Genomic DNA, 24886 nt, shown 5'->3' with positions numbered 1-24886 from the left:
TGAAATAAAAAATACACTGTGTGTATTTTGTCATATACCGACAGTGACCACACTGCATAGTCTCTGGCATAGCTACATTTTAAACGCTTTAGTCTACTTTTTGTAAACCGAATGTGCAAAAATGAAACGCGCTTAAATGTATACGCGACGGTTAAGCAAACAATAAAGGACATTTTTAAACAAAAAGGTTTTTTTTCGTCACTAATGCTTTCATTTTGTGTTGTGGCTCTAAAAACAAGAGATATGCCGCGTGCCGTGTCCTGGTCTTAAAAATGCAATTTCATTACTTTAAAGTTGTCGCAATAGTTTATTTATTTTGCGCAAATATCAATAGAGTTTGATTATTTTCGTTTTTATTTGCGTAAAATCAGAATGTTGGGAGGGGAGAGCTACGTAAAAAGAGCGCGACATTAAGTGTGCTGCCAGATGTGCTGTTTCAAAATTATGGCTTCGTTCTTTGAACAAAGGCTTACTGAATATCCTATTCGTAAACTATTGACAAATGCAAAAGAATTGCATATATAAGAAACATAATTTCGTGTAAAATTAGCTGTGATAAGAGAAAAAACGGCACTTTAGTCGCTCTGGCAACGCCGTGCGCGTTGACAAAATTAGATCTGTGCGCGTGCCGTGCTTGCTGTGTTAAGTGTAGAGGCGCGACAAAATATAACCAAATTATTTCTATTAAATTTGAAGAAATACATAACATACAAATATGTAGATCGTGCATGAATTTTGATATTTTATAACTTATCTCAATGTGAATATATACGATTGTAAATGAAATTAATATTTTGTCGCGATTTGCAACGCGCATCACTGTCAGCAAGGGAGCCTCCGATGCGAGAGCGAGACCGAGAGAGGAGAGCAGTGTCAGTGCGTGTTCCTGCTGCTACTCATATTTTCGATTTCTACCTTTTGCATTTTAAACGTCTTTGTGATCGGTTGTTGTTGGTTGTTTTTCGGATGCGATTTAGTTACTTTGTATGTTTTATTTTCTCGTAAATTTAATGGCACGCCTCGAGTGAAATGTATATTGTGTAACAAAATCAAAATATTTGTGCACAAGAATGCGCCAATAAAAATATATGTATATTTATAAATCAGCTATGGTTAAAAAATGTGCAAAGTAAAAGCAACTAAATGCCAAAGTGTAACAAAAAACAATAAAATGTGAAATGATAAAGGGAAATGCATAGCGCCTAAAGCAAAGCAAAAGTTAGCCCCCCTTGAAAGCAAAAATAAAAATATACCATTGCGCCCAAAACTCTATGCACTGAAGTTAAATGTAATAAAATCCTTTGTTCATATACAAATGCCAGCAACAATGCTGTTTTTTTTTTTTTTTTTTAAAGTTCACTCTCCAGCGGGAGAGTGCGAGAGAGAGAGAGAGAGAGAGAGCGAAGGAAGGAGTGAGTGAGGGAGAGATATAGAATGTGACGTAATTTATATTTATTCTAAACAAATACACAACTCAAATTGCCAAAAAAGAAAACAAAAAATGGAAATAACAGTAAGAGCGTGCGCGATTGTCCGTCCCTCTTGACAGTTTGTAATTACCAATTGCAATTGGCTTTTAATTTGAATTTTGCATGCAACAGGGCGCGTGTTACTCGCACGCACACACACACATACACGACCAAACGTCTCATGAGAGAAAGGCAGGCTGAGTGGTAAACAAAAATACAAAATGTGCATGGGGAAAATGGATAACAACAATAACAACGGCAATGGCATGGAATTAATGTAGAAAAAAACAAAACAACAAAATAGCGGCAGAGCTATCGAACCTACCAACAGTCGCTCTACTGCCTGCCTTCCTCCACCCAATGATTAAAAAAAAAAATGATGACAAAAGCAACAAAACAAAAACAATAACAACAATTAGGTAATGTTTTTACGGCATTCTCTTTTGCGTCGTCGTTTCGTTGTTTGACAGAGAGCAAGAGCGAGAGAGAGAACGAAAGAGAACGGAACAGCAAGAGAGCAACGAGCGCTCATTTCAATGCCGATGTTTTTTTTTTTGTCGTTTTCGTTTGACTTTTGTTTTGAAACCATTTTTACATGGAAAATTTTGTGTTCGTTTTTTAGAGAGGAAAATTTTGTGTTTGTAAATGTTCTGATTAGAGTGAAATGTGCTGCTGATATGTGAATTGTAATGTATGTATGTATATAAAAAGTTTATTGTTTCACGAATTTTATTTGCAGTGGTGACCAAGTATATACGTACATACACATACACACACATTTATATTCTAAATTTGATTTTGTCGACCAATTGCATTTGAAATTTCCGTAAAAATGTAAATGTTACAACCAAAGAGACCCAAGGAAATTGTTTGTAAAAATAACAAATAAACGGAGCTCATATAAATTTATGCACATGTTAAAAGGAAAGAGTGAAAACTTCATTCACTAAAAAAACAAAAAAAAAAGAGAAACATTTAAATTGAAACAGAAAACATAAAGAAAAGAAATTAGTCAAGTTATCATGTTGAATAAAATTGATGAAAATGCCGCGCCAAATGCAACATTAACATCAACGCCAACAACAACAACAGCTACAGAAACAATAACAACAACAGCAATGGCCCCGACAGAAACAACTGGCAATGGAACGGAGCCAACAATTTCAACGCACCTTGCAAACGCGACGGCAACAATAGAACCAACAACAGGAGCAGCATCAGCAGCGGCAGCATCAGCATCGACAAGTGCAACGGAACAAGAAACAGTCGATGTTGTTGTTGATACCGCTGCTGCCGACGCCGATGCCGTTGCCGTTGCAGCTGTTGAGGGTCAAGCAACAGCAACAGCAATAGCAACAATGACAGTGACAGCCAACAATACATCGACGCCATTGCCGCTGTCAGCTGCGACAGCGCACACCGAATTAGCAACAACAGCTGATGCCTCAGTCGCCGCCTCTGCCTCTGCCCCAAGCACTGCCAGCGCAGTTGGCGTTGCGAACGAATCGCAAGCAGTGACTGAACCAGCAATCGATGTTCAGATGCGTACGCAGCAACAACAGAAAATAAGAATTTATCACGGCGCCAAACAGAGCGCCGTGTGGCGAACCGATTCGCTTGCATCCAATTCCAGCTCGAACAGAAGCGATGCCGGATCGATCGAGGCTATTGGCATAAGCGTGGGCATGGGCAGAAGCAGTTACAGCGGCACCGGCAGCGGCGGCTATGCCACAGCGCCCAGTCTGCTGCAGCGAAAATTCTCGGATAGCTCATTTAGTTCAACAGCGATGCCGCGTCGCGTCTCATTCCCGGAAAGTGATAAGGAGCTTGTTACTGGATATCTCGAGCCGGCCAATCCGTGGGAAAAAGGTAAGTCATATATATTGCCATCAATCTTTGTGAAAATTCTATTTAAAAGAGTTTATTTAAAATGATTGGAAACGGGATAAAATAAGATGAGTCAAGGATTTTTCAATGTTAATTTTTTTTAGATTTTACTACTGCTTAAAATCTATTAATTGGTGTGCAGTGTTTTGATTTTTATGAGCGGAATTTCTTTAATCGTAAGAATTTTTAGATCTTTTGAAGATACAAAAACTTTCTTCAAAGTATATTTTCTTTGAAAATAGTTTCAAAATAATAATAATTACGTAGTAAATATTTTAAAGCTTATTGATGAAATAATTAAAAAATTATATTAATAGTAGCCAGTTATAAAAAACCTAAATCAAGAAATAATTGACTAAATCAATTAATAATTTAAAAAAATAAAAAATCCTTATAAAAATTTTATTAATAAAAATTATCAAGGGACATTTTTTGTTTTGTTTTAATTACAGTTTATAGGCTCAAAAAATATATGTAGGTACATATATATTTAAAGTACATATATATATTAAAGTACAAATGTACAAGAAATTCTCTATAATCAGTGCTTAATTTGATTGGCACTTATCTTAATTACGTTGCTTCTGATTTACATGTATAGATAAAGGTGGTATAATACGTGATGGGATAGACAAGCTCGCTATGTCTTTATAGGCTATGCTCAGTTGGCGGATACTTCGACGTTACTTCATTTTACTTATTATGCGAGAACTTGTGCAAACACGGAAGTTAAACTTGAGACACATTTCGTAAATTACACTTCCTGTGATTTAATTCAATTAAAGTGATTAATTTGCAAGTAGAAATGAATGAAATGCATTGAGAAACTAAAGCAAAGCAAGAGAACCATAACAAGAACATTATTAAGATGCAGGAAAGAGATAGCACGAGCAATACGAGTGCGAAAAGGATTCGGTGAGGCATTCAAGCAAAGACTGCATTTGATCATGCAGCCGGTAAGTGCGCAAAGCACGAAACACAAATAAGAACTATATGACAGAGTGTGAGTAAGAGAGATAGAGGGATAGAATGAAGTGCGGCTACAAAGAAACGGAACAGAAGAGCAAACGATGTGTGGGTGGCTGCCAAACCCCATAAGAGAGGAGAGAGTGAGAAAAAGAAACGAAGCCAATTCAATGAAGTGCGCACAAATATTTATGCAGTTTGCTTTAAGTGAATGTCTGAATGGCGCTGCACTCGAAATAACGGAACGCAATAAATGGCGATGATGACGTTTGTTGCCAAGCGCATTTCATTTTGATGTTTCTACTTGTGTTGCGCTCTCTTTCTTACACAGTCGCCCAGTGGCGAAGTGATGCGCACAATTCAATCATAGTGCGAGTTGTTGACAGTTGACACTTGCGTGTGTGCGGGTGGGCGGGCGTTTGTCGGCGACGACGTTGATGATGGTGATGACGACGTTTCCACCGTTTTGTGCAGTCTTGCAATTTCATATTTGTGCACATGTGTGTGTGTGTGTGTGTGTGTGTGTGCGTGTGCATGTGTGTACAAACAATATACAATGGTGTGAGTGCATTAGAGTAGATTGATTTTTTTGTTCTACAGATATTAATATGTACATATGCATATGTGCATACATATGTATAACTTGGGGATTTCCAGGTCTTATAGAGCTTAATTATTGTTCAGGTAGTTGCTATTTGAAAAAGATTTAATTGAAAAGCAGCTTGCTAAATATTACGTATACGCTTTAAAATATCACGTATATCAAGAAATAAAAATAAAATATGTAACAATTAAATAAAAATAAATAAATATATACAAACTGAATTAAAATAATGCATAACAATTTAATAAAAATATATAAATATAATTATTAAAAAAAAATATATATATATATTTGCTTTGAAATGCAATTTATAAAAAAAAAAAAAAAATGGAAATAAGCTATAGTGTATAGTATAGTGTATAAAAAGTTTACACTCGTTTTGTTATGTTAATTGTTGAAATCTTTTTGACTATATTCTAATTTGCGAGTAGAATTGTATCTGGACTCTATAAATCGTTCACACTTTGCCAATCGAAAAATCTGCTTTTATCTGGAATACCTTATTTAAACAATAGCCGTTAAGTCTGTCGCCATTCTATTGCAATTGCCTATGAGTGATTGGTTTGCCTTTGATTTTGCTATTTGCTTTATTCGTATTAGTTTTTTATTTTTTATTTTTGCTAGCTAGCGATAAAGATGAACAACACTAGAATCACTGATAAGATACGAATTTTGTGCGACTCGTGAGATTCTACGAGTCGGTTTTGGGCCTCGGATCGGTTACGGTTTAGATTTGCGCTCACTTCATAAAGCTCACCATTTTTATTTTGCTGTTTGCTTTCTGCCTTTTTCGCTCGTTTACTCATTCCCTCGTTCTCTACGTAGCCGCTATTTACCGGCTCCATTTGTTGTAGGCTTACTTCTTTGTCTACAATTTGTCTGCTATCTGTTTTCTCACCGCAAATGCTATAAATTGTAGAAACGATTACGATTTTTTCAGCGTGTTTGTTTCTACACATATACATATACATGTACATACATCTATTTAGGTGTATTGTATGTATATTTAGATATAAGTCTTCGTGTAAATACTTTAAGTATACGAGCGTGGACTCTATGTATTGTTTGTTTGCTTGAATTCGTGTCTTGCCTTTGTTTATATCTTGTTTATTAGATTTGCAGTAGTTTTTGTTTCTCGTTGTTTTCTTTTCCTTTTTCTGTTTTTGTCTTTTTGCCTTTGGTTCGCTTTGTAGGTGTATTAACTAGTACCATGTGATGTCATCCTTGTCTGAAGTAAAAGTGTTTCAGCCATTACTAGCTCGACTAGGAAATACCCAAGAGCTGTGCAATTTATAGAATAGCTACGGTTCTTCTTACTTTATGAAATTAGTTATAATTTTATATGTTATATACTCCTTTAATAATGCCTGTAAAAGTGCCTAAGATTATACTAAAGATATATTGGGCTTTAAATTTTTGTATATGTGGTTCATTCATAGAGGTAAGAGCATGTTATCGTCATTATCAATTATTTAGATATCATGGATTCGGTCTGCTTCTGCCACTTACATAAGCTAAGCTAAGACACATTATGCCCAATTTCTGACCCTTTTCAATGTAGAGAAATGATAGAGCCTGACCCTACAATAGGCAAATAGTGTCGAATGTAAACAGTTTCTATTGTTTAATACCCTATACCAATAATATGTTTACCTCTTTGAGAGTTATTTGATAGGGCTATACATTCATTATTTCGCATGTATCTTCATTTGTCTTGAATTGTCGACAATAAGTTAAATTTTTGAATTGAACTTCAAGTGAATGAGTGAATGAGCAGCATCATCATCTTCATGAATAAGGCGTGTTTGGGTGTGTTGGTTAGCTGTTAAAACAAAAAGTAAATATTTATATTTATATTTACTGTGTATAAACAAAATAATTGAAGATGTTTGCAGCTCGTAGCAGTGATGGTTGAACAACATTTCAAATTTGGAGAAGCTGTTCAGCTAACCAGATACTTGAAACTATAGATTGTCTTATTTGCATTGCTTAAAATATTGTTGTAGATATTAGAAATTGGTGTTTAATCGAAATTCATAGCATGAAGCTTAGTTGATAAACTAAGGTATATACAATATATACGATATATATACAATACTTGAATCATGAAAATCATGAAAAAAAGAGGGTATTGGGATTTGCTAAATAATCTATAATTTATAGTTGCCATGAATCCAAAGAATATAGTTTAAAAGCTTTGTGAAGAAATTATGCCAAGCTTTTCTCTTAATTTATTAAATTTATAACAGAAATGCAAATTCAGCGTTTTGCTGAACACACTTAAGTGCGCACATTTATAAATGCGAATATACATATATATACATATACATATATACATAGAAATATATAAAAATATATATCTTTGTGTGTTTGTGTATGTTTGTATGTAAGCACCCAAAGTACTAATGAAAGATGATAAAAATGTCACGAGCTCGATTAATGCACATTTCGATGTAATTAATTAATGCAATTCCAGCAAAGCAAAGCAAACTAAAGCAAAACAAGGAAAAGATCGAGAATAAAGCAAATCAACAAAGAACAAAACAAACAAACACAAAGAAAAACAAGTAAAAGCGGTATTGATGGCTGTAAGCAACTGCATAATACTCGTTCAAGGCTGCAAGGAAAAATCTGTTTAGAAGGAAAATAAAAAGATAAGAGAAGAAAGACTCTTCGATTTGCTCTGATTATAGAGCACATTATAAAACTGGTTGTAAACCTATTTATGATATAGGTATTTGAGTTTTGATATGCCTCCAGACCGTGTGAATGGGTGTATTTTTCTTGGACGAACTTTAAAAATCTAAATAATCTGCTGACTTGCCACACATTCAAATGGTTATACATTTAATAGGATTATAAAATATTATGTCTATTCAAAAAATATAGTAAAAATGAGGATTTCCTATTATTTTATTTTATATTGTAAATTCAATTTAAAAATTTAAAATTTAAAATTTTAGATCATAGATACAGAATTTATTAAACCAATATAATCTCATTTCTTGCTTAATGAACGAGCATCGCAATAGCAGATATGAATGTTAATCGACATTTAGCAGAACTGTCACTTGTTGCGGAAATAATTCCACTCTCTCTATAACTAATATGTCAAAGAAAAAAAAAAAAAAAAGAATGAGAAAAATATATTGGAATTAATTATGTTAAGTCCATAATTTCTCATTGTTTTGTTGTATTTGAGCTATTTATCTGATCATACATCATTTGTTTCGTGTGCCGTTGTCTTAGAATTTGTTCTTTAACAATGATAAACGATTCCCAATGTCGTCGTCCATTGGCGCTCAAGCTGATTAGCAACTGCTTACGTAGGAAAAAAAAAAAAAAAAAAAAGAGAAAAAACGCGAAAAAACGCGATAACAATTGTTTTGTACCCAATTTGTTTTCACTTAGCCGAAGTTTTGCATAACGAATGAGGACTATAAATAAAATCATTTTTTAAGGGGCTCGGGGCATAAAAAAAAAACAAATTATGTTTTTAATTTGATAAGTCGAAATTCAATTTATTCAGTTATGATTTTTTTCAGGACATTAAAAGTGAAAAGCCAGGTCAGAGTTTTAGATAAATCAATGATAGGCCACGCACATAAACATTATATGCCCATAGACATATATAAATATGTATATGAGAAAGGTTAGATGATGTCATTTTACTACCGTAAACCGTTGAATAGGTTGGCAAAGACGTAAAATATTTCACCTAACCTTAGAAGAACCTTAAAAGATATAGATACCGAAAGACTTGGACTACTTTAATATGTATAAACTTCTGCGTATTGCTCTCCAGAAATTAAAAATTAAAATAATATTAATTAATAGACTAATAATGTTTAGAAAGTACATATTGTGCCAAGCAACAGCTTTGTTCAACCTTCAGAATATTTTTTGGAGTCCTATATTCTCTAGCTGGGAATAGTCTTTCGGATACCTCTAACGAGAGTTATCTTTCCTTTTTTAAAAGTAATGGAGAGGGAAATTAGTTGGCAAAATTAACCACGAAAACTGAAGAGTTTTTATTAGGAACTTAATGAATTTTTGCACGTCTTAATTAAACTTTCATTAAGGCTTGTTTTGGCCGCGAACTACTTGATGCCAATTTTTGTATTTATTTTTTTTGTTTTTTATTGTATTCAAATGATGCTTGCTATAGCTACAAATTTTGTCCTCAGTTTCGATTTGTTTTTGGCAAACAAATTTCAATAAATCGCAAAAACATTGAGAACAAGTTTCGAGAGTGAGCAAATACGAAATCGAATCGGACCGAGATATAGTAAATGTTTAGCAGAAAATTAACAGCAATTTAATTGAAACAATTTTTTGGTTGTGTTTTTGTTTTGGCTTTTAGCGTTTGCTGCCTTTTGCCTTCTGCTTTGTGGCTTTGCCTTTTGGCTTTGCCGTCCCCTTTCGAAGGCAGCGCCTGTCGATTACGCATAAAATCAATAGAATAATAAAAAATTGAAAAGCATTTAATACGCCAATTGCCACAAAATGCGTGTGTGTTTATATATAAATACACATACACACACATTTACATAGAACACACACACACTCTGTTTTCTTAGCTTGAACCGTTGGATGAGCTAATTCGCTTTCGATCGATAATTGAATCATTAAATCGGACGATTGGGCTCTAGCCAAGTGTACCGAAAGGATCCAATAAATAAATATACACATATGTTAATATCTTTTATATATATTTACATGTGATTTCCTGCTCTATTAAATAATTGTATAAAGGTTATTTGTTTGTTCTGTCAACAATCTCAATTTTTCGGGGCAAAAATAGGCATGCTATTAAAATAGAAATGAGCACTTAAATGCAGTTATATTTATACATATTCAACAATAATTTATTTGACATTTATTAACTGTACACAGTCCAAATTCTGACTAATAAGAACAAAGCGGAGAAAAAATGAATTAAATAATATAATTGAACGCGGTATGCACGACTGGAAGATGCCTCACAGATTTCATTTGTGTGTAGATGTTGCAAAATAATAATAATATTAAGATGTTTTGAATTTATTTGATATCAAAAAATTTTAATTGTAAAAATACATATTTTGTTTATATACTATTTAACAGATCAAAGTGTTACGTATGTGATCTTAAATTCATACTACCCTTTGCAAATCTATATGAACACTGAAAACAAAGCAAATTTTCTGATAAAGATATTGTTTGATTTTAATTTTAGTTCTCTCATTTTTATTTTTATTTAAGTGAACACAATGTATTTTATCGTCATGGATGCGATAACAGCGTAACAAAAAAATAACATGCAAAAGAAAAAAAACGCCGAATTTTCTGTTTTTATATTTTTTCGTTGGTAGAGTCGAATTGAACGTGTGTTTCGAGTCTAATTTCTGAAATTCACATAGTTTATTTACATTTGAAAGCTGTTTACGATACAAATTGCTTTCATCTTGTTTTCATATATTTTGTTGATTTGCGCTATTCATGTAGGCCCAATTTTTAATTTTACTTTTTTTTTTTGCCAAAAAGTAAATATTATAAACTTTGGATTATATTATATTAATTCATATGTGGTCTTTGTTTATAGGAATTAAACAAATTTTTTTTGATAGATTATGCTTTTTAGTATTAATATTTGTGCTAAACTAGTTTATTCCTTGAATAACAAAAGTTCTTAACACGTTCTTCAATCTATTTCAAAAACAGAAAAAATAGATAGAATTTGAAGAAATTTCATACATTAGTTGGATAAATATTTATGGGATTGATTAGCATTTCTAGCTTGATCAGTTAATCTTTATATTATTAAATTGCTATGCTCAGTGATAAATGCAATGTTATTCCTGTTCAAAAAGTACATCGCTTGAAATTTGTAATATATATTCGTTTAGAGTTCCACAGATGGCGCTAGAAATCCACAATTTGTCAGTTGAGTTACTGTCGACTCCCCCTTGAATCCTGTCAGCAGTTCATAATGCCCCATTGCAACACTCTGACTTGTTTTTGAGTATTTAATTACACGAAAACAAAACAAAACAATACAAACTAATGCCATGTGAAATTGACAAAAGCAAACTGCCGGGAGCACTCGAGGCGTTCATGGAAAATATTTTATCAATTGCAAAAAAAAAAAAAAAAAAAAAAAAAATAATGAAAAAAATTATTTACAATTAACGTAGAACACACACACAAAAAGCGAAATGTCGAAGTCGGACGACACATTGTCTGCCAGCGCAAAATGAAAAGGCTGTATATGGTATACATATACATGCATATATATGTATATAAATATATAAATATGTTTACAGATAGGTACATATATATAATAATGTTTCTGAGGAATTGATGTTTTTAGTATCCGAGCACTAATGAATCATTTAACAGATGTCCGTCTCGTATGCCACAAGCCATGAAAACTGAGCGGCATGAGACACATTTTGAACGATTGCCAATAAAGAAAAAACAAATATATATATATATATATTTTTTTTTTTTTGAAGAAGATTCTAAGTTAGACAAAAAAAGAGGAATAAATAAGGGTGCTTTTGGGCAAGAGGGAACGAATGAAATATACCCTGGAATTGAGCAATAGACAAAAACTTTAATTTACTAGATAACTTAAACAATAAAAATATGTAATATTATGAGCCAACATTTATATATATTAAATATAATAAAATAATATTTATTTAATGATTGAAAGAGTTGGAATTTTATATTTGTATAATTATTAAATATTTATATATTAATATTATGATATATAACTTTTATATTTATAGTATTAATATTAATTACTATACATTTATTTATTTATTTTGTTATTATTTATTTAATTTTTTAATATTATATTATTATATAAATTTTGTATATTATTATATTATATTAAATTATTATTTTGTATTATTATTATATTAAATTTTCGTAGTCGATTCTCTAAATTAACGTTTTTTTCTTGAGATTATAAAACTATAAAAGAATATACCCCGCTTAACTATATTCATTTCGCACAGGGTATCTCAACATTTGTGCGAGCATCTTTCGTGTTGGCATCAAATTTTGTCATTGATTTAAAATGGATCGTTTAATTGCCGGTGCTTTGAGGCTAGCTAATGCAATGATAGATTAATCTGTTTACATTTCTCAAGAGGAACTAATTTTAGCATTTTTAGCTTTGTGTCGTTATGCCTTTCAATGCACTTGGCATTTGGCACGATTCACGTTTATTTGTCGCCTAGAAATGTTTAAATTGAATACGATTTGATACGCCCCCAAAGCCCGAACATTTGCATTCGCAAATGTGCTATATAAACATATAGTTTACATTTGAGCTCTGTGTCCACATGTCTACGTACAATATCTAAATTGGAATACTTACTTTTATTCTGTTGAGATTTTGTCAGGCTTCGATTGCGTCTGTCAAATTATCATAAAGTGTATCTAAATTTAGCTGGAAATTACTTGTCTATCCAAATAGCAGACGACAGCAGCAGCAGCAGCAGCAGGTTCGTCCGACTCGCAAATTACAAGTTCACGATTTGGAAATGCCGCAATTTCATTTATCTATATATATATATATATATTTTTTTTTTTTTTTTTCTTGACATTTGCGAACAATTTGTCTGCGTCTTACGACTCATCTAGATGATGATGATGACGCTGATAGAGATGATTATAATTCGTTTTGGTTGTTTTGCGGGTAGACACGCACGCGCCAGCAGCTTGACTCTCTGTTTTATTGATGACAAATGCTTGACTGACTTCATATAACAGCTAAATGATGTTGATACCCTGTGGCCAAAGCTAGAAGGAGCATGATACCCTGTGGCCAAAGCTAGAAGGGTCATATGACTGAAGAGTTAAGCAAAGAAAGTCAACGTTTAATACGAATATAATTTTATTTAATGTACTTATAAACTATTTATGCCATATACAGGGTATTTCATAATTTATCAGTTAGACCATGTGTCTCTTTCGATGTATTTGCTTTGAAATTGTCGCATTGCATGACAATCGGAAGAGTCAACAATGTTCTTTGTTTTTATGTATTTTTGATCACAAATTGCGGAATTTGGATCAGCTGCTGATGTTGTGATATATATATGTATAGTATATATGTATATATATGCACACATATGTTTGTATTAATATATAAATTCTATATTGCTAATATATATAAACACTTCCAGCTGTGACGTGTGCGCGCGTGAGCCAAATAGAAAATAGAAATGTATATTTTATTTTATTCACAAGCAATTTAAATGTACATAAACTTTGTATATTCAAAGAATTTATGGCGTTTGAAATGTAATTGAATATGAAATGAATTATTCGCTAAATATTTTATGAATGATTTATGCACATGTATATTTTAAGATAATCTTATATGATTTAATTTGCTTATAATGTATATAAATGTGAAAATGCATAGCCAAGAAATGATTATATATAGTGTATACATTGTAATGATTATTAATTAATTAATTATTAATTAATTAATTATTCAACATTTGTGTTGTTTTTGCAGTATGCCAGGTGTCGAGCATAGCCGAGATCACCGATCTGTACGTGAAATCCTGCCGTAAGCATAACACAATACCGCTCAAAAGCATTATGGAACACCTGAAATCGCTGGATTTACACCTGCCGCGGCAGCCGCTGCTATCGCTCAAAGGCATTCAGCTGACGCCCAACGATTGCGAACCGCTGGAGGAGATATTCATGCGGGTAGGTGGCAAATTTTACGGCTCGAAATGCAATTGTTTAATGTTTTATTACGCATCGAACCCGCAGATACAATACAAGGTCATCGATTTGTCGGAGTGCCCGCTGAACGAGAGCTGCCTGAGTGCACTCTGCCAGATGATTGAGTACTATGAGGCTGCCCATGAGTTGGATATTTCGTATAACAAGGAACAGATGACGGTTCGTGGCTGGGGCCTCTGCACGCACATGGTTGGCCGCAGCCAGGAGCTACAGCTGCTGAATGCCGAGGGCAACCAGATATCAAAGGTGGGCGCCGAGAATTTGGGTAGCGCGCTGAGCACCTCCAATCTGCATACGCTCAAGCTGGAGCATTGCGGCCTCAAGGGACCGCCACTCACCAATTTCTGTAAGTGTGTGAGCATTGGCATCTGTGTGTTTGGATGATGCTTTAACGATTCAACTATTCAACTATGCAGGCTGCAAGCTGTACCACAACAAGATACTGAAGGAGCTGTGGCTGGGCTACAACGATTTGGATTGCACCGATGCGCAGCACATTGCGGATATGTTGCGGTTCAACCACAGCATCGAGCTAATCGACATTAGCAACAACAACATACGAGACGAAGGAGCCAAGTACCTGGTGCAGGCACTGATACTCCAGGCCATCGAACTGGAGCGTCGCAGTGGCTTGCCGCTGCAGCGTGCGCGCGCCATTGAGGATGATGACCTTGTGTCGCCCATGGAGACAACAGCACCAGTGCAGTTGGATAGCCATATTGAGCACTCAGAGGCAAAGGCTGCGATAGCCAACACAACGTCGCACGTCGTTCAAATTATGGAGACCGTAGTGGAGCAGCAGCCACCAACGCCGGCGACTTCAGCGGCATCAGCGTTGGTGCCCACGGAAGAACTCGGCAGCTGCGAGCCAGCAGTTGCTGTGCTAGTGGACGTGGAGAATGATGCGGACGATGACAATACAGAGGACACGGTGCGCACTCTGAGGGGCGGCGGCGGCAATCAGAGTGCAACTGGCCAATCGATGCTGGACAAACTACTTTCGATGAACAGCGATAGCAGCAGCGAGGAGGCGCCATCCAACATATCCACCGACACTCTAGCCGCCTGCTGCTCCGAGGACATCAGTGAGATAAGCAATGATATATACGATGTGGCTGGCAAATTGATATCGACAGCAACATTGACAGCATCCATCGATGAGTCGACAACAACAACAGCTGTGCCGGTGGTCAGTCCAAGTCTGGAGCAAGTGACTCCAGCCATCCAACAGCATCAGCAACAGCAGCAGCAACAACAACAACAACAACAACAGCAAAGTTCCCAAAACGAACGCAACTTATGTGGTAATATATGCATTTTATTGAATGTTGTCTTCGAGATATTTTATTTAATGCCTCATACTAATACTAACAGAATGAAACTGAAATTTTTGCAGCTGATTTTGCAGGTCATTTTTTGGACCGATTTCTTTTTCAATTTTTGGGTTTTGAAACACTATCTTCCTTAAGAGTTTATAGATTGTATAAATTAGTTAAAGTTCATATTGAACGTAAGGTTGTGAAGTGTTTGAATTTTTATGTATTAACAACTTGCTTAAAATTTGTATATATCATGTATGTATATTTAAAGCATGTATGGTTTTTCACTAAAAACTATTCGAAAGTAACTCACTTTGTGTATGAGGTAGCAGCAGTAGCTTGTGTAGAAAACTTAATTTGGAAACAGTAAATATTCATTTCATATATTTTATTATTTTAATTTAATTTTTATTTATTTTTCAAAATAACTTAATTTAAAATTTCAAATTCGGTAATATGTATATTAAAAAACATTAGAGAAAACTCAAATTACTAAAACATTCTTTATATATGAATAATTGATAGAAATGGAAAAATACCGATCTATGATAGATATGGTATTTAAAAAAAAAGTGCAATATATTGTAAATAAGTTCATTTTGTTATTTAAGAATATTTAGAGAATTTTGTTGTGAATAACAGAGATTGCTATATTCCCTAAGACTTTTTAGACATGCAAATTGAATCATTGTTGCACTTCATGTTTCTATTCCTACATACAATAGACTAATAGTGTCTGATCTAACTCAACTTAACTACCCTCCCCTGCCGCTCCCTCGTATCTATTCAATAATTTTCTAATACTATTATTTCTTGCAGATATTACTTCCTCAACAGAGGCTAAAACCGTTGAACCCAATGCAACCTGTGTACAGAATAACAACAATGCTAATTCCCACAATAATATTAACAACAACAACAACAATCATAATAATAATAATCAAGTTATAAACCAAATACCAGCGGCTGAGGCCGACGGCGCCTCCGGCGAGGCAGCAGCGATATACGAAGTAACTGCCGAAGAGAGCGACTGCATCAATGGTATTGAGGAGCCGAGTGGCTCACGACCGCTGGACATGAATAAGAATGCGAAGGCTGGAGACGACTTTGAGGATACGCACAGCATGGATTCGGCATTTGAGAGCGCATCGGAGGGCGATATAAGTCGCCATTTGCCAGACGAGTTTAGTCGGCTGTCGGTGTCGCTGGAGAGCACGCGACTTGATGATATGGCCAAGGAGATGGCCATTGAGACAGCGACTATAGCCAGTGAGTCGACAGAGTGCCTGCTGGTGGCTGAGGAGGCGGCCACGCCTGCCTCCACGACGGCACCACCTGTGCACCTCGCTCCGCCGTCCGAGCCAGTGATACCCGAGGTGATTGTGGCGCCGGCGGGGCCCAAGGTGAGGATTGCTGCTGTTGATAAGGAGCTCGCTGCTAGCCCATGTCCCAGTCCGACGCTTACGCCGCCGCCGCCATCAACATCGCCGGGCGGGGTCAGCAGCGGGCTGCGTCGCGTGGAAACCAGCTGCACCTACCTCAACCAGTCGACCCGAAATCGTTCCCAGAGCTCGGACAGTCTGTGCAGCGAGAATTCGCTGGACGGCAGCACAAGTAGTGTGGCCGATCCGCAGCTTGCCGAGAAGCTGACCAAGAACGATACACTGTCGCGTCGCCATCTGGTCGATCCCACGCTGGAAGCGGCCAATCGTGCGCCCAGCGGCCTCAAGGCACTCGCTCTTTGGAGCAATAATTTGACCAAGGACTGCGGTCCGTGCATAGCCGAGCTGCTCTCGCGCAGCTCCTCGCTGGAGCTGCTCAACATTGGCAAGAACTGTTTGTCCAATGAGTTCGTGGCCACCATCAAGGATAGTCTAATCAAGAACACCACGCTCACCACTCTTGGCCTGCAGAGCGCCCATCTCAGTGCCAAGGGCATCGAGACGCTCGCCTCCATCCTGACCTTTGGCGGCAACAGCAAGCTGCAGCGCATCGACATTCGTGACAATAAACTGGAGGTGGAAAGTCTGAATATTATTGCCGAGGTGCTCAAGTCCAACAAGACGATAACCCAAATCGATATCAATGATGAGCCCAAGCGTCTAACGGTAAGTCAACCAAACACAACCAAACATAACTGTAACTCGCCGAACCCAACGAACAGCCTATATAATAATTATAATAGCCATAAATATCTCACATTTTGATACGATTTCAATGCAGGAGATGAAGCTAATGTGTTGAATATTCTTCTTTTTCGTTTTATTTCTTATTTATTTATTCATTTTTTATATCTATATCAATGTCAATTACACAAGGGTTATCATTTTATTAATTAGTTGCAATAATTAATTGCAATAATTAATTAAATCTTTAGCATATGTAAAGAACTTTTTATGACAAAAGTAATATGCTTTGATCACAGTTAAATGGTATCAAAAATGTTTAATATGATATATAAGAGATATAAAAATAAATAATATACATATAAAAATATAATAATTTTATAAAAAAATAACAAAATATAAAAATATAAAATATAAAAATGGAATTCGATTAAAATAGTTTTTAGATTCATAGAACATAAAACATATTTTTCAACTGAAAAAAAAAAAAGAAAAATTCTTCTGAAAACCTAAAAATCTTTAAATTTGTTGTACATGTATGTACATATATTTATATTTAATTATATTTTGGTAGATTCTCTAGAAGTACTCAAATGTTTGTTAGAGTTTTTTTTAAATATATTTTTTATTCTGTTCTGTTTTACTAAAAAAAAAAAAAATTAAGATAATATGGAATACAATGAGTACACAGAAAAGTATTTGTATATAAGATTAATTTTACTTTTTGATTTGTAATTCTATTTAAATTTTGTTTTCTGCTAAAATTCTCAATCTATAGAGTGCAGCCCGTGTAAATGACATTTATGATTTTGGCCATAGCCGAATTCCAAACAAGAATTATATATCCAAACAAAATATTTGTAGTGCGCGCAGTTGTGCGCTTTGTGCGTTGCGTTGATTGTTGATTGATTTTTATAATTGAATCATTTTCATTTCGTGCTGTTTATTGTTGTTATATATACATATATATAATATAATACCAACTCCTTCATCGCAAAAGTTGCCAATAGTGCCGATAGTAAAAGTTATACCGCCAACATCAATGCCGCAGGATAGCGTAAGTAAATCTCATACAACATCATAGCAAATTTCCTTCTCGTTCCTCGCTCTCGCTCTCTATAACTCTCTCTCTATATACTTCTCTGCCGCCTGCTGGGCATAATCGCAACGAATTATTGGCTTTGCTACCACTAATAATAAGTATTAAAAAAAAAAAAAAAAAAAAAAAAACGCTAACAATGCTAACATTGCAATAGTTCAACAGCTGCAACTTCGTTTTTTAAAAATCACCTTAGCTAATAGCAAAACGAAAAACAAAGCAAAAGCTGAGCATGATCAACATTATTCCTTTGAGCACTATTTGGGAGCGTGCATAACTGAAGAACACGCTTCTAAAAATAGCCAAAAACAGCTGAAAACAAAAATCAGAGCAGTTAATTAAAAATTTAGTGAATATGGATTTTGGATGGAAATTCTAATTATACTAAATTGAAGTTCGAATTACAATTGCTTTACAATATATTTATTTTTAAATTAAATTCAACTAGTTCATCGAACTAGTTTGTTCTTTAAATTATTCTCCTCTTTTTGTTAAGTTATCATAAAGCAATATATTATATTTATTGTTCATAAAGATCACAAATGGCACTTGAACTAGATGAACTTAAGTTATAAATGAGCTGCCTAAGAGATAGATATAGTTCGCAATGATATTCACTCCGATGAATCAGTCTTCGAATGATTAACTGGAAACAGAGTATTTGATAGTCAATACTACCCAACATATTGATAGGGATTTTCTACTTTTGATTCTTTATCCAACATAGTTCGTGAGCAATGAAAAGTTGATTTTCTACGTCTCAATTATATTTATCATTATATTCATAATCTATGTTTTCGATCTCCAGTTAATTTGTAAAGCTCATATAGTAATATGAATTTTCGAATTACCAATATATCTTTGTTCATTGTTAGGGATAGTAATGGTTTCAAAATCACATAATTGCTGTGAATAAATATCATAATAAAATAGTATTATTTATACAATCCAAATATTCAGTTATTGCCGTCCGGTTCTTGACCTAAAATTGCTTATCTTAAAATTAGAATTTCGAATTACAAATATTAATAAAATTAATTATGAAGTAATTAACACAATTGAAAAGCCTTCAAAGGACAGAAAGGTCTACTTTAGCTGTGCACATGCTTACTACAAATATTTGTACTCTGCCAAGACGAACGTTATGTAAAATTTAAATTAAAATACAAAATCAATAAATCAATCAAGAGCTAAAACTAATGCATTCCATTTGGAATTATATTTTTGATGTTTGTTGTTGCAGATTGGCAGCGATGCGCATTTGGATTATACGCGAGTACTGGGCACAGTGCGCTCCATGTGCTCGCGCAATGAGAAGATGCAGGCGGAGGAGCTGGAGCTGGCGGAGAAGGCGGCGAACGTGGGCGGCAGCAGCAGCAGCAATGGCAACAGCAGCAGCAGCAACAGCAACGGTGCCGTCGGCGGCAGCAACAGCTATATAAATCGGTGTCGCGGCGGTTACTACTTGGGCTCGCGGAAAATATCGCTAACGTGCCACAGTCGGCCGCTGGTGGACGCAGCGACTGGCACTGTGACCGCTGCGCTAGCAGTAACCGCAATGCCCACGCCGGCTGCCAAACTGGAGGTGAAGCGCAAGACGAATGCGCGTCTGCGCTCGCCGGGTCCCAGTCCGCCCACGGTATCGCCGTCCTCCTCGCCGAATCGCAGCCGCTTTCATGTGTCGCGCGTCAACGAGATCAGCAGCCCGTTGACCTCGCCGCTGGCCCAAATGCCACCGCAGCATCCGCCGAATCCGCGCTCGGCCAGCAGCTGCATGTCCATACCGGCGGCCACCGCCGGCATTGCTTGCAGCGGTAGCGACGACAACATTGGCAGCGGCAGCGGCAGCGGTAGCAGCAGCGGAAGCGGCCTGTTGCTGAGCCAGAGCACTCCGAATGTGATGGCCGCGTCGCAGTTGCCCACGTCCAGTTCGCTGCCATCGATGGCATCGGTGACCTCATCCACACAGACCGTCAAGCGGCTGTCCGTGTCGCCGCGTTCGCGTTTTCACGTCTCGCGCATCTACGAGGATCCGCAGACGCCACCGATTCACCTGCCCCCCACGCCGATGCTGAAGTCGGTGCGCAAGGCAGCCGCCCAGCTGGCTGAGGCAACCAGCAGCGTAGCAGCGACCACATTGACAGCCACCGCCACGGACACCGCGACAACAACAACAACCACAGCGATGCCCATCAGCAGCGTGATCATTGTGGAGCCATTGCCACCACCCACCGCCGCGGCCGCCGCTGACAATGGCAGCGCACACCAACAAAGTACAAATGGGGAGTCGGCGGCGACACAGAAGCTGTCGCCCAACTCACCCAACACATCATCTAGTTCATGCAGCACCTCGCCCATATCCAGTGCAACGAGCAGCAGCAGCAGCAGTGGGGCCTCCACCGATCTAATAGACAGCTCCGGCAGTGCGGAGCCAGCGGCAATAGTTGCTGCCAAGAGCTGCCCCATTGCTGTGTTTGGCGACAATGATATCACACTGACCAAAGACTCGGCAGCCGGTGCAGCACTCTCGGCCGCAGCATCAATTGGCAGTGAGCTGGACTCCACAGGGACAGCAACAGCAAGGGGTCAACAGCAACAGCAGCAACAACAGCAACCGGCGACACGTGCACGCAAGTCGTCTTGGATTGCCAATCCAACCACTGTGGACAAGCTGCTCACCCTGTTCAATCCGAGCACCATGTTCCAGCGCAGCTCATCACCGGAATCAAAGCCAGCGGCAGCACCGGCCTCAGCTATGGCTCCACTCACAAACAACGCACAGAGTTAGTCAAAAATCTTTTCAATTTCATTTAATTCTAAAATAGTTGCATTAGATTATGTGAGGAAAATATTTTGTAAATTTGTCCGTTTTCCTCAAGATTTTTAGCCACTTGCTGTTAGAGAATTTTTGATGCAGGGAATACTTTATGGCCTAAAGACAATGTATTAAGACTTGGTATACAACATTTTAAACAGTGCGATGTGTCAAACGATAAAATTGAATTTTATCTAGTGTAAAAAATTGTGGAATATGATTGATAGGTTATATTTAACATTAATGCCGATTATATAGTATATTTAATGTATAGAATATTATAGTTGTTAGTGCATTATGGTTCACATGAACCTTATGGATTCAACAAAATAAAATTAGTCTTACATATTCAACATATAAATTGTGATCTAGTGATAGTCGCTGAAGAGATTTCACTCTAACTAACTATGCAGGCATGTTTCCACATATATCCTTACTTTATGTTACAAGCGTTCTTAGGGTTATTTCTACGCTAAGTATATTCAATGTGTGGGTGTTTTCTATTCCATTTGTTAGCTTACACAAATGCCTAAACTTAGTTAGAGCCTATCTAAAGTTTAATGGCTTAGAAAATAAAATTAATTCAGTTAAGTTAACCACAGTAGAATAGACGACGCAGATTATGCTTTCTTGGGCACTCGTAGAATAAATATAACAAATAAATATTAAAAAGTACATATGAATGTTAGAATATTAGAAGATTTAACACTTCAATAGATGTTGTTAACTAATGCAACTAAATTGATGTGCTGAAATAGTAGACATATAGAACTTACATGTTATACCCTGGTAAAGCAATCGCACATACAATAACATAAAAACATCAACCCATCATTTCATGTGTATAATAGAATTTAACATCCTTCTCATGCCTGCATTCCATATATCTAATTTCTAATGCTCTCTTGCAGATACAACAACAAACACAACAATGGGTAACAGTGGCGACGTAAATGTAACGTTTATGGCCACACGGAAGACAACGCCGCCAGCGAGAAGCAATGGCTGCAGCAGCAGTAATACGTCAGCGGCAGGAGGCGCAGCAGGGCAGGGCGCCGGGTCGGGCGTGGCGGGAGCATTTGGCTTGGAGACGAGCGGTGGCGGTAGCTCGTTCCTGGACACGGCGTCGCGTCAGCTGCGCGACTTGAGGAAGCAAGTGTTCCGGCCAAACCTCTCGTTCAATATTGGCAATGATGGCGCAAGCAGTGCAGGGCAACTGGATGTCAATCCCAGTGCAGCTGCCACGACGATATCGCCGATGCTGAGCAATGTTGCCGAGTCGCCGTCGCCACCCGAACGCAATGCAGTGCACATGCCGTTGAGCTTGAAGCGTGAGCTCAAGGAGAACATCTCGCCGGAGCATACCATCAACGAGGAGACGCTGCACTCGCTGCAGAAGCTGTCGCGTGTCGAGGATATGACTCTGAAGGCGGAGGCTGCCGCCGAGCTGGGCGACATTGAGATTGTGATGCACAGCGAGCTGGCGGACATGCCAGAGGCGGAGCAACAGCCCCAGCAGCAGCAGCAACAGCAGCAGCCACAACAACAACAACAGCAGCAGGAGGATCTGGGGGCAGGGCTGGGTCATTAAATACTGAGCCCAAATGGAGGCAACAAAAATGACGTGTGCAATTTGACAATGTTGAGCAGGAAAAGCAGCGGATCAGCAAACACCCACCTCAGCATTCCCCCTGTCTCTATGTCCCTATGTCCCACTGTCCCACTGTCCCTTTGTCCCTCTCTCTAAAAAATAACTTTATCTCTCTAAATCTGTTTGTCTCTGTAGCCCACCCTATGTCAAGACACTGAACAGCAGAGGGCATATTTCTATGTCCTTTTGCCTCTCCTCAGTCCAACCACACATACACACACACACACACAAAACTGTTAACAATAAGAATCAACAAAAAGTACACAAGTTTTAAACATAACTTTGTTTTATTTTACTATTTTACTATACAAATACACATACACACACATACACGTATATATATGTGTATATATATATATATCTATACATATATCTATATATATTTTTTTTGGTTAAATTCTTTTTAAGTTTTATATACGTATATACATAATTATACAAAACAAAATATATATACAATATATTTTAACTATGATATCAAATGGAAAGTGAAAAATGCAAACGCGAAAAGAAAAGAAAAGAAATGAAATATGAAACAACTACTTATATATGTATGTATAAATTAGGCCAGATAAATACACAACTATATGAATATATATTATATATTTCAAATGTTTCGGGCAAACTTAAATTGATTGACGCTTGAAAAGTTGTACAAGATTATTTTAATTGTTAATTTTTTGTACTTATCTAAAAGATGATTATCGAAAAGATTGTAATGCATACTTAAGTTCAAACTGGAACACCAATTCATTACTTACTAGAGCCTATATATACTTATACCTTACGCGTAAATAACAAGACTTTTGTTGTTCGCTTTGCCGCAGGCTGCACTAAAATAATTCACATTTTATTGTGCAATGCGTAAATGCTTTATTTAAGAAAACAATAAGAACGAAACGAAAGAGTTTGCTCGAAGAAGAATATTATAATTGAATGATAAACCCACCAGTCAATCTGTAGGCAATGTTAAGTTCAAATGACATCGTACATTCTTACACACAAACATATATATAATTCACAAATATATAACAAAAACAAAAACAAACGAAAAACCCAAAATAAATCCAATTGATCTCATTATGTGATATTTGTCGTAGTGCCCAAAGCGTTCACTGTATCCATGTTAAACCAAGCATACGAATTAAGTACGCTCTAAGCGAACAGAACCCAAGGAAAAGCAACCGATTTTCATTTCGTTTTCTTAAATATTATATGATAAAGCATATTTCACAAATTATACAATAAAATGTAGTCCAAGTGCAGTCTGTTGCAAAGCAGATGAAGTACAACTTTTCTAGCTGTCAATAAAAAAAAAATCTATAAAAAAAAAAAACTTAACACCGAATAAAATATTCATACATAATTAGAATGATATATATAAAGAAAAAAGATCTTGTAAATACTGAAAATCGTGTTAGATGATGCCCCAAATTTAAAGTAAACAAGTAAACAAATAAATTCTTTAGTTTTTTTTTTTTTATATATTTGTTGTTAATGTTGCGTAGTTTTTTGTTTTTGTTTTCATTTTGATCTGTTTATTGTTTAACTTTCATTCGTACTTAATTTACAAATTATATTAATTATTCCTTCTCGGTGCTCATCGGCCACCTACGGACACTCTAAATTAACGAATTAATTAATTGTTTTCTGTTTTGATTTCATTGATTTCCTAAGAAACTTAAGTCTAATTTCTAGATCAACCATTCTGAAAATGAATACACTTTGATTGGCTAAATAGTTGTGCATACATTTTTTGTATAATTTAAGATCATATTTAGTGAAACCAAGAGAAACTACTAAAAAAGATTACTGAATAAACTTTTGAAAGTTAAAATGAAGTCAACAGAAATGTGTTTTTTCTTGTGGGAGTTTGGGATGACAATGCATTATAGTGAACAAAATATATTGTTAAAGGAATTTAATAATAATAAGAGCGCCCTGTTCGAGAGTGCTCGACAAAAGATACCCTGGCGTGCAGTGCTGGGAGTCAAAAGATGAATCGTATAAATCTTTCTAATTATATGGATAACAAAGCTTACTTTCGAAATTGTAAGATGTTGCACTATATCTTAATATTTCAGCCAATCATATATACTCATATCCAACTAAATTTAGGCAACAATTGAGCACTCAAAATTTGCGAAGAATCCTAATTATTTGGCAATTGCTTTATAATTAGAATAAATTAAC

General features: G+C 36.2%; 1 protein-coding gene across 4 annotated transcripts; it reads left to right on the top strand.

The window, feature by feature from the left end:
* Positions 1–34: 34 nt before the first annotated feature.
* On the top strand, positions 35–22976 carry LOC6577126 (serine-rich adhesin for platelets). Of its 4 annotated transcripts, none has more exons than XM_032728522.2 (9): positions 35–187; positions 2323–3338; positions 13448–13647; positions 13714–14032; positions 14103–14990; positions 15825–17113; positions 18132–18188; positions 19474–21013; positions 21957–22976. In XM_032728522.2, the coding sequence occupies exons 2-9, from the start codon at positions 2492–2494 to the stop codon at positions 22634–22636; spliced, it is 5820 nt and encodes a 1939-aa protein (XP_032584413.1). In that variant the 5' UTR covers positions 35–187; positions 2323–2491; the 3' UTR covers positions 22637–22976. The 4 variants fall into 4 exon arrangements, with proteins under 4 accessions (XP_032584413.1, XP_032584412.1, XP_002003095.3 ...); XM_032728521.2 differs by having other exon boundaries at positions 2209–3338; XM_044008762.1 differs by lacking the exon at positions 35–187 and adding an exon at positions 968–984.
* Positions 22977–24886: the final 1910 nt, after the last annotated feature.

The sequence above is a fragment of the Drosophila mojavensis genome, unplaced genomic scaffold (assembly GCF_018153725.1).
Source record: "Drosophila mojavensis isolate 15081-1352.22 unplaced genomic scaffold, ASM1815372v1 contig_36, whole genome shotgun sequence".
Taxonomy (NCBI): Eukaryota; Metazoa; Arthropoda; class Insecta; order Diptera; family Drosophilidae; genus Drosophila; species Drosophila mojavensis.
Note: the sequence above shows the minus strand (reverse complement) of the source record. Positions and strands in the feature narration are given on the sequence as shown.

Bases quoted from the DNA above. Each gene is read 5' to 3' on its own strand.
- LOC6577126 (XM_032728522.2), top strand. From the start codon at position 2,492: ATGTTGAATAAAATTGATGAAAATGCCGCGCCAAATGCAACATTAACA. The intron at 13,648-13,713 runs GTAGGTGGCAAA...TCGAACCCGCAG, and splicing joins TGGAGGAGATATTCATGCGG to ATACAATACAAGGTCATCGA. The intron at 21,014-21,956 runs GTTAGTCAAAAA...GCTCTCTTGCAG, and splicing joins ACTCACAAACAACGCACAGA to ATACAACAACAAACACAACA.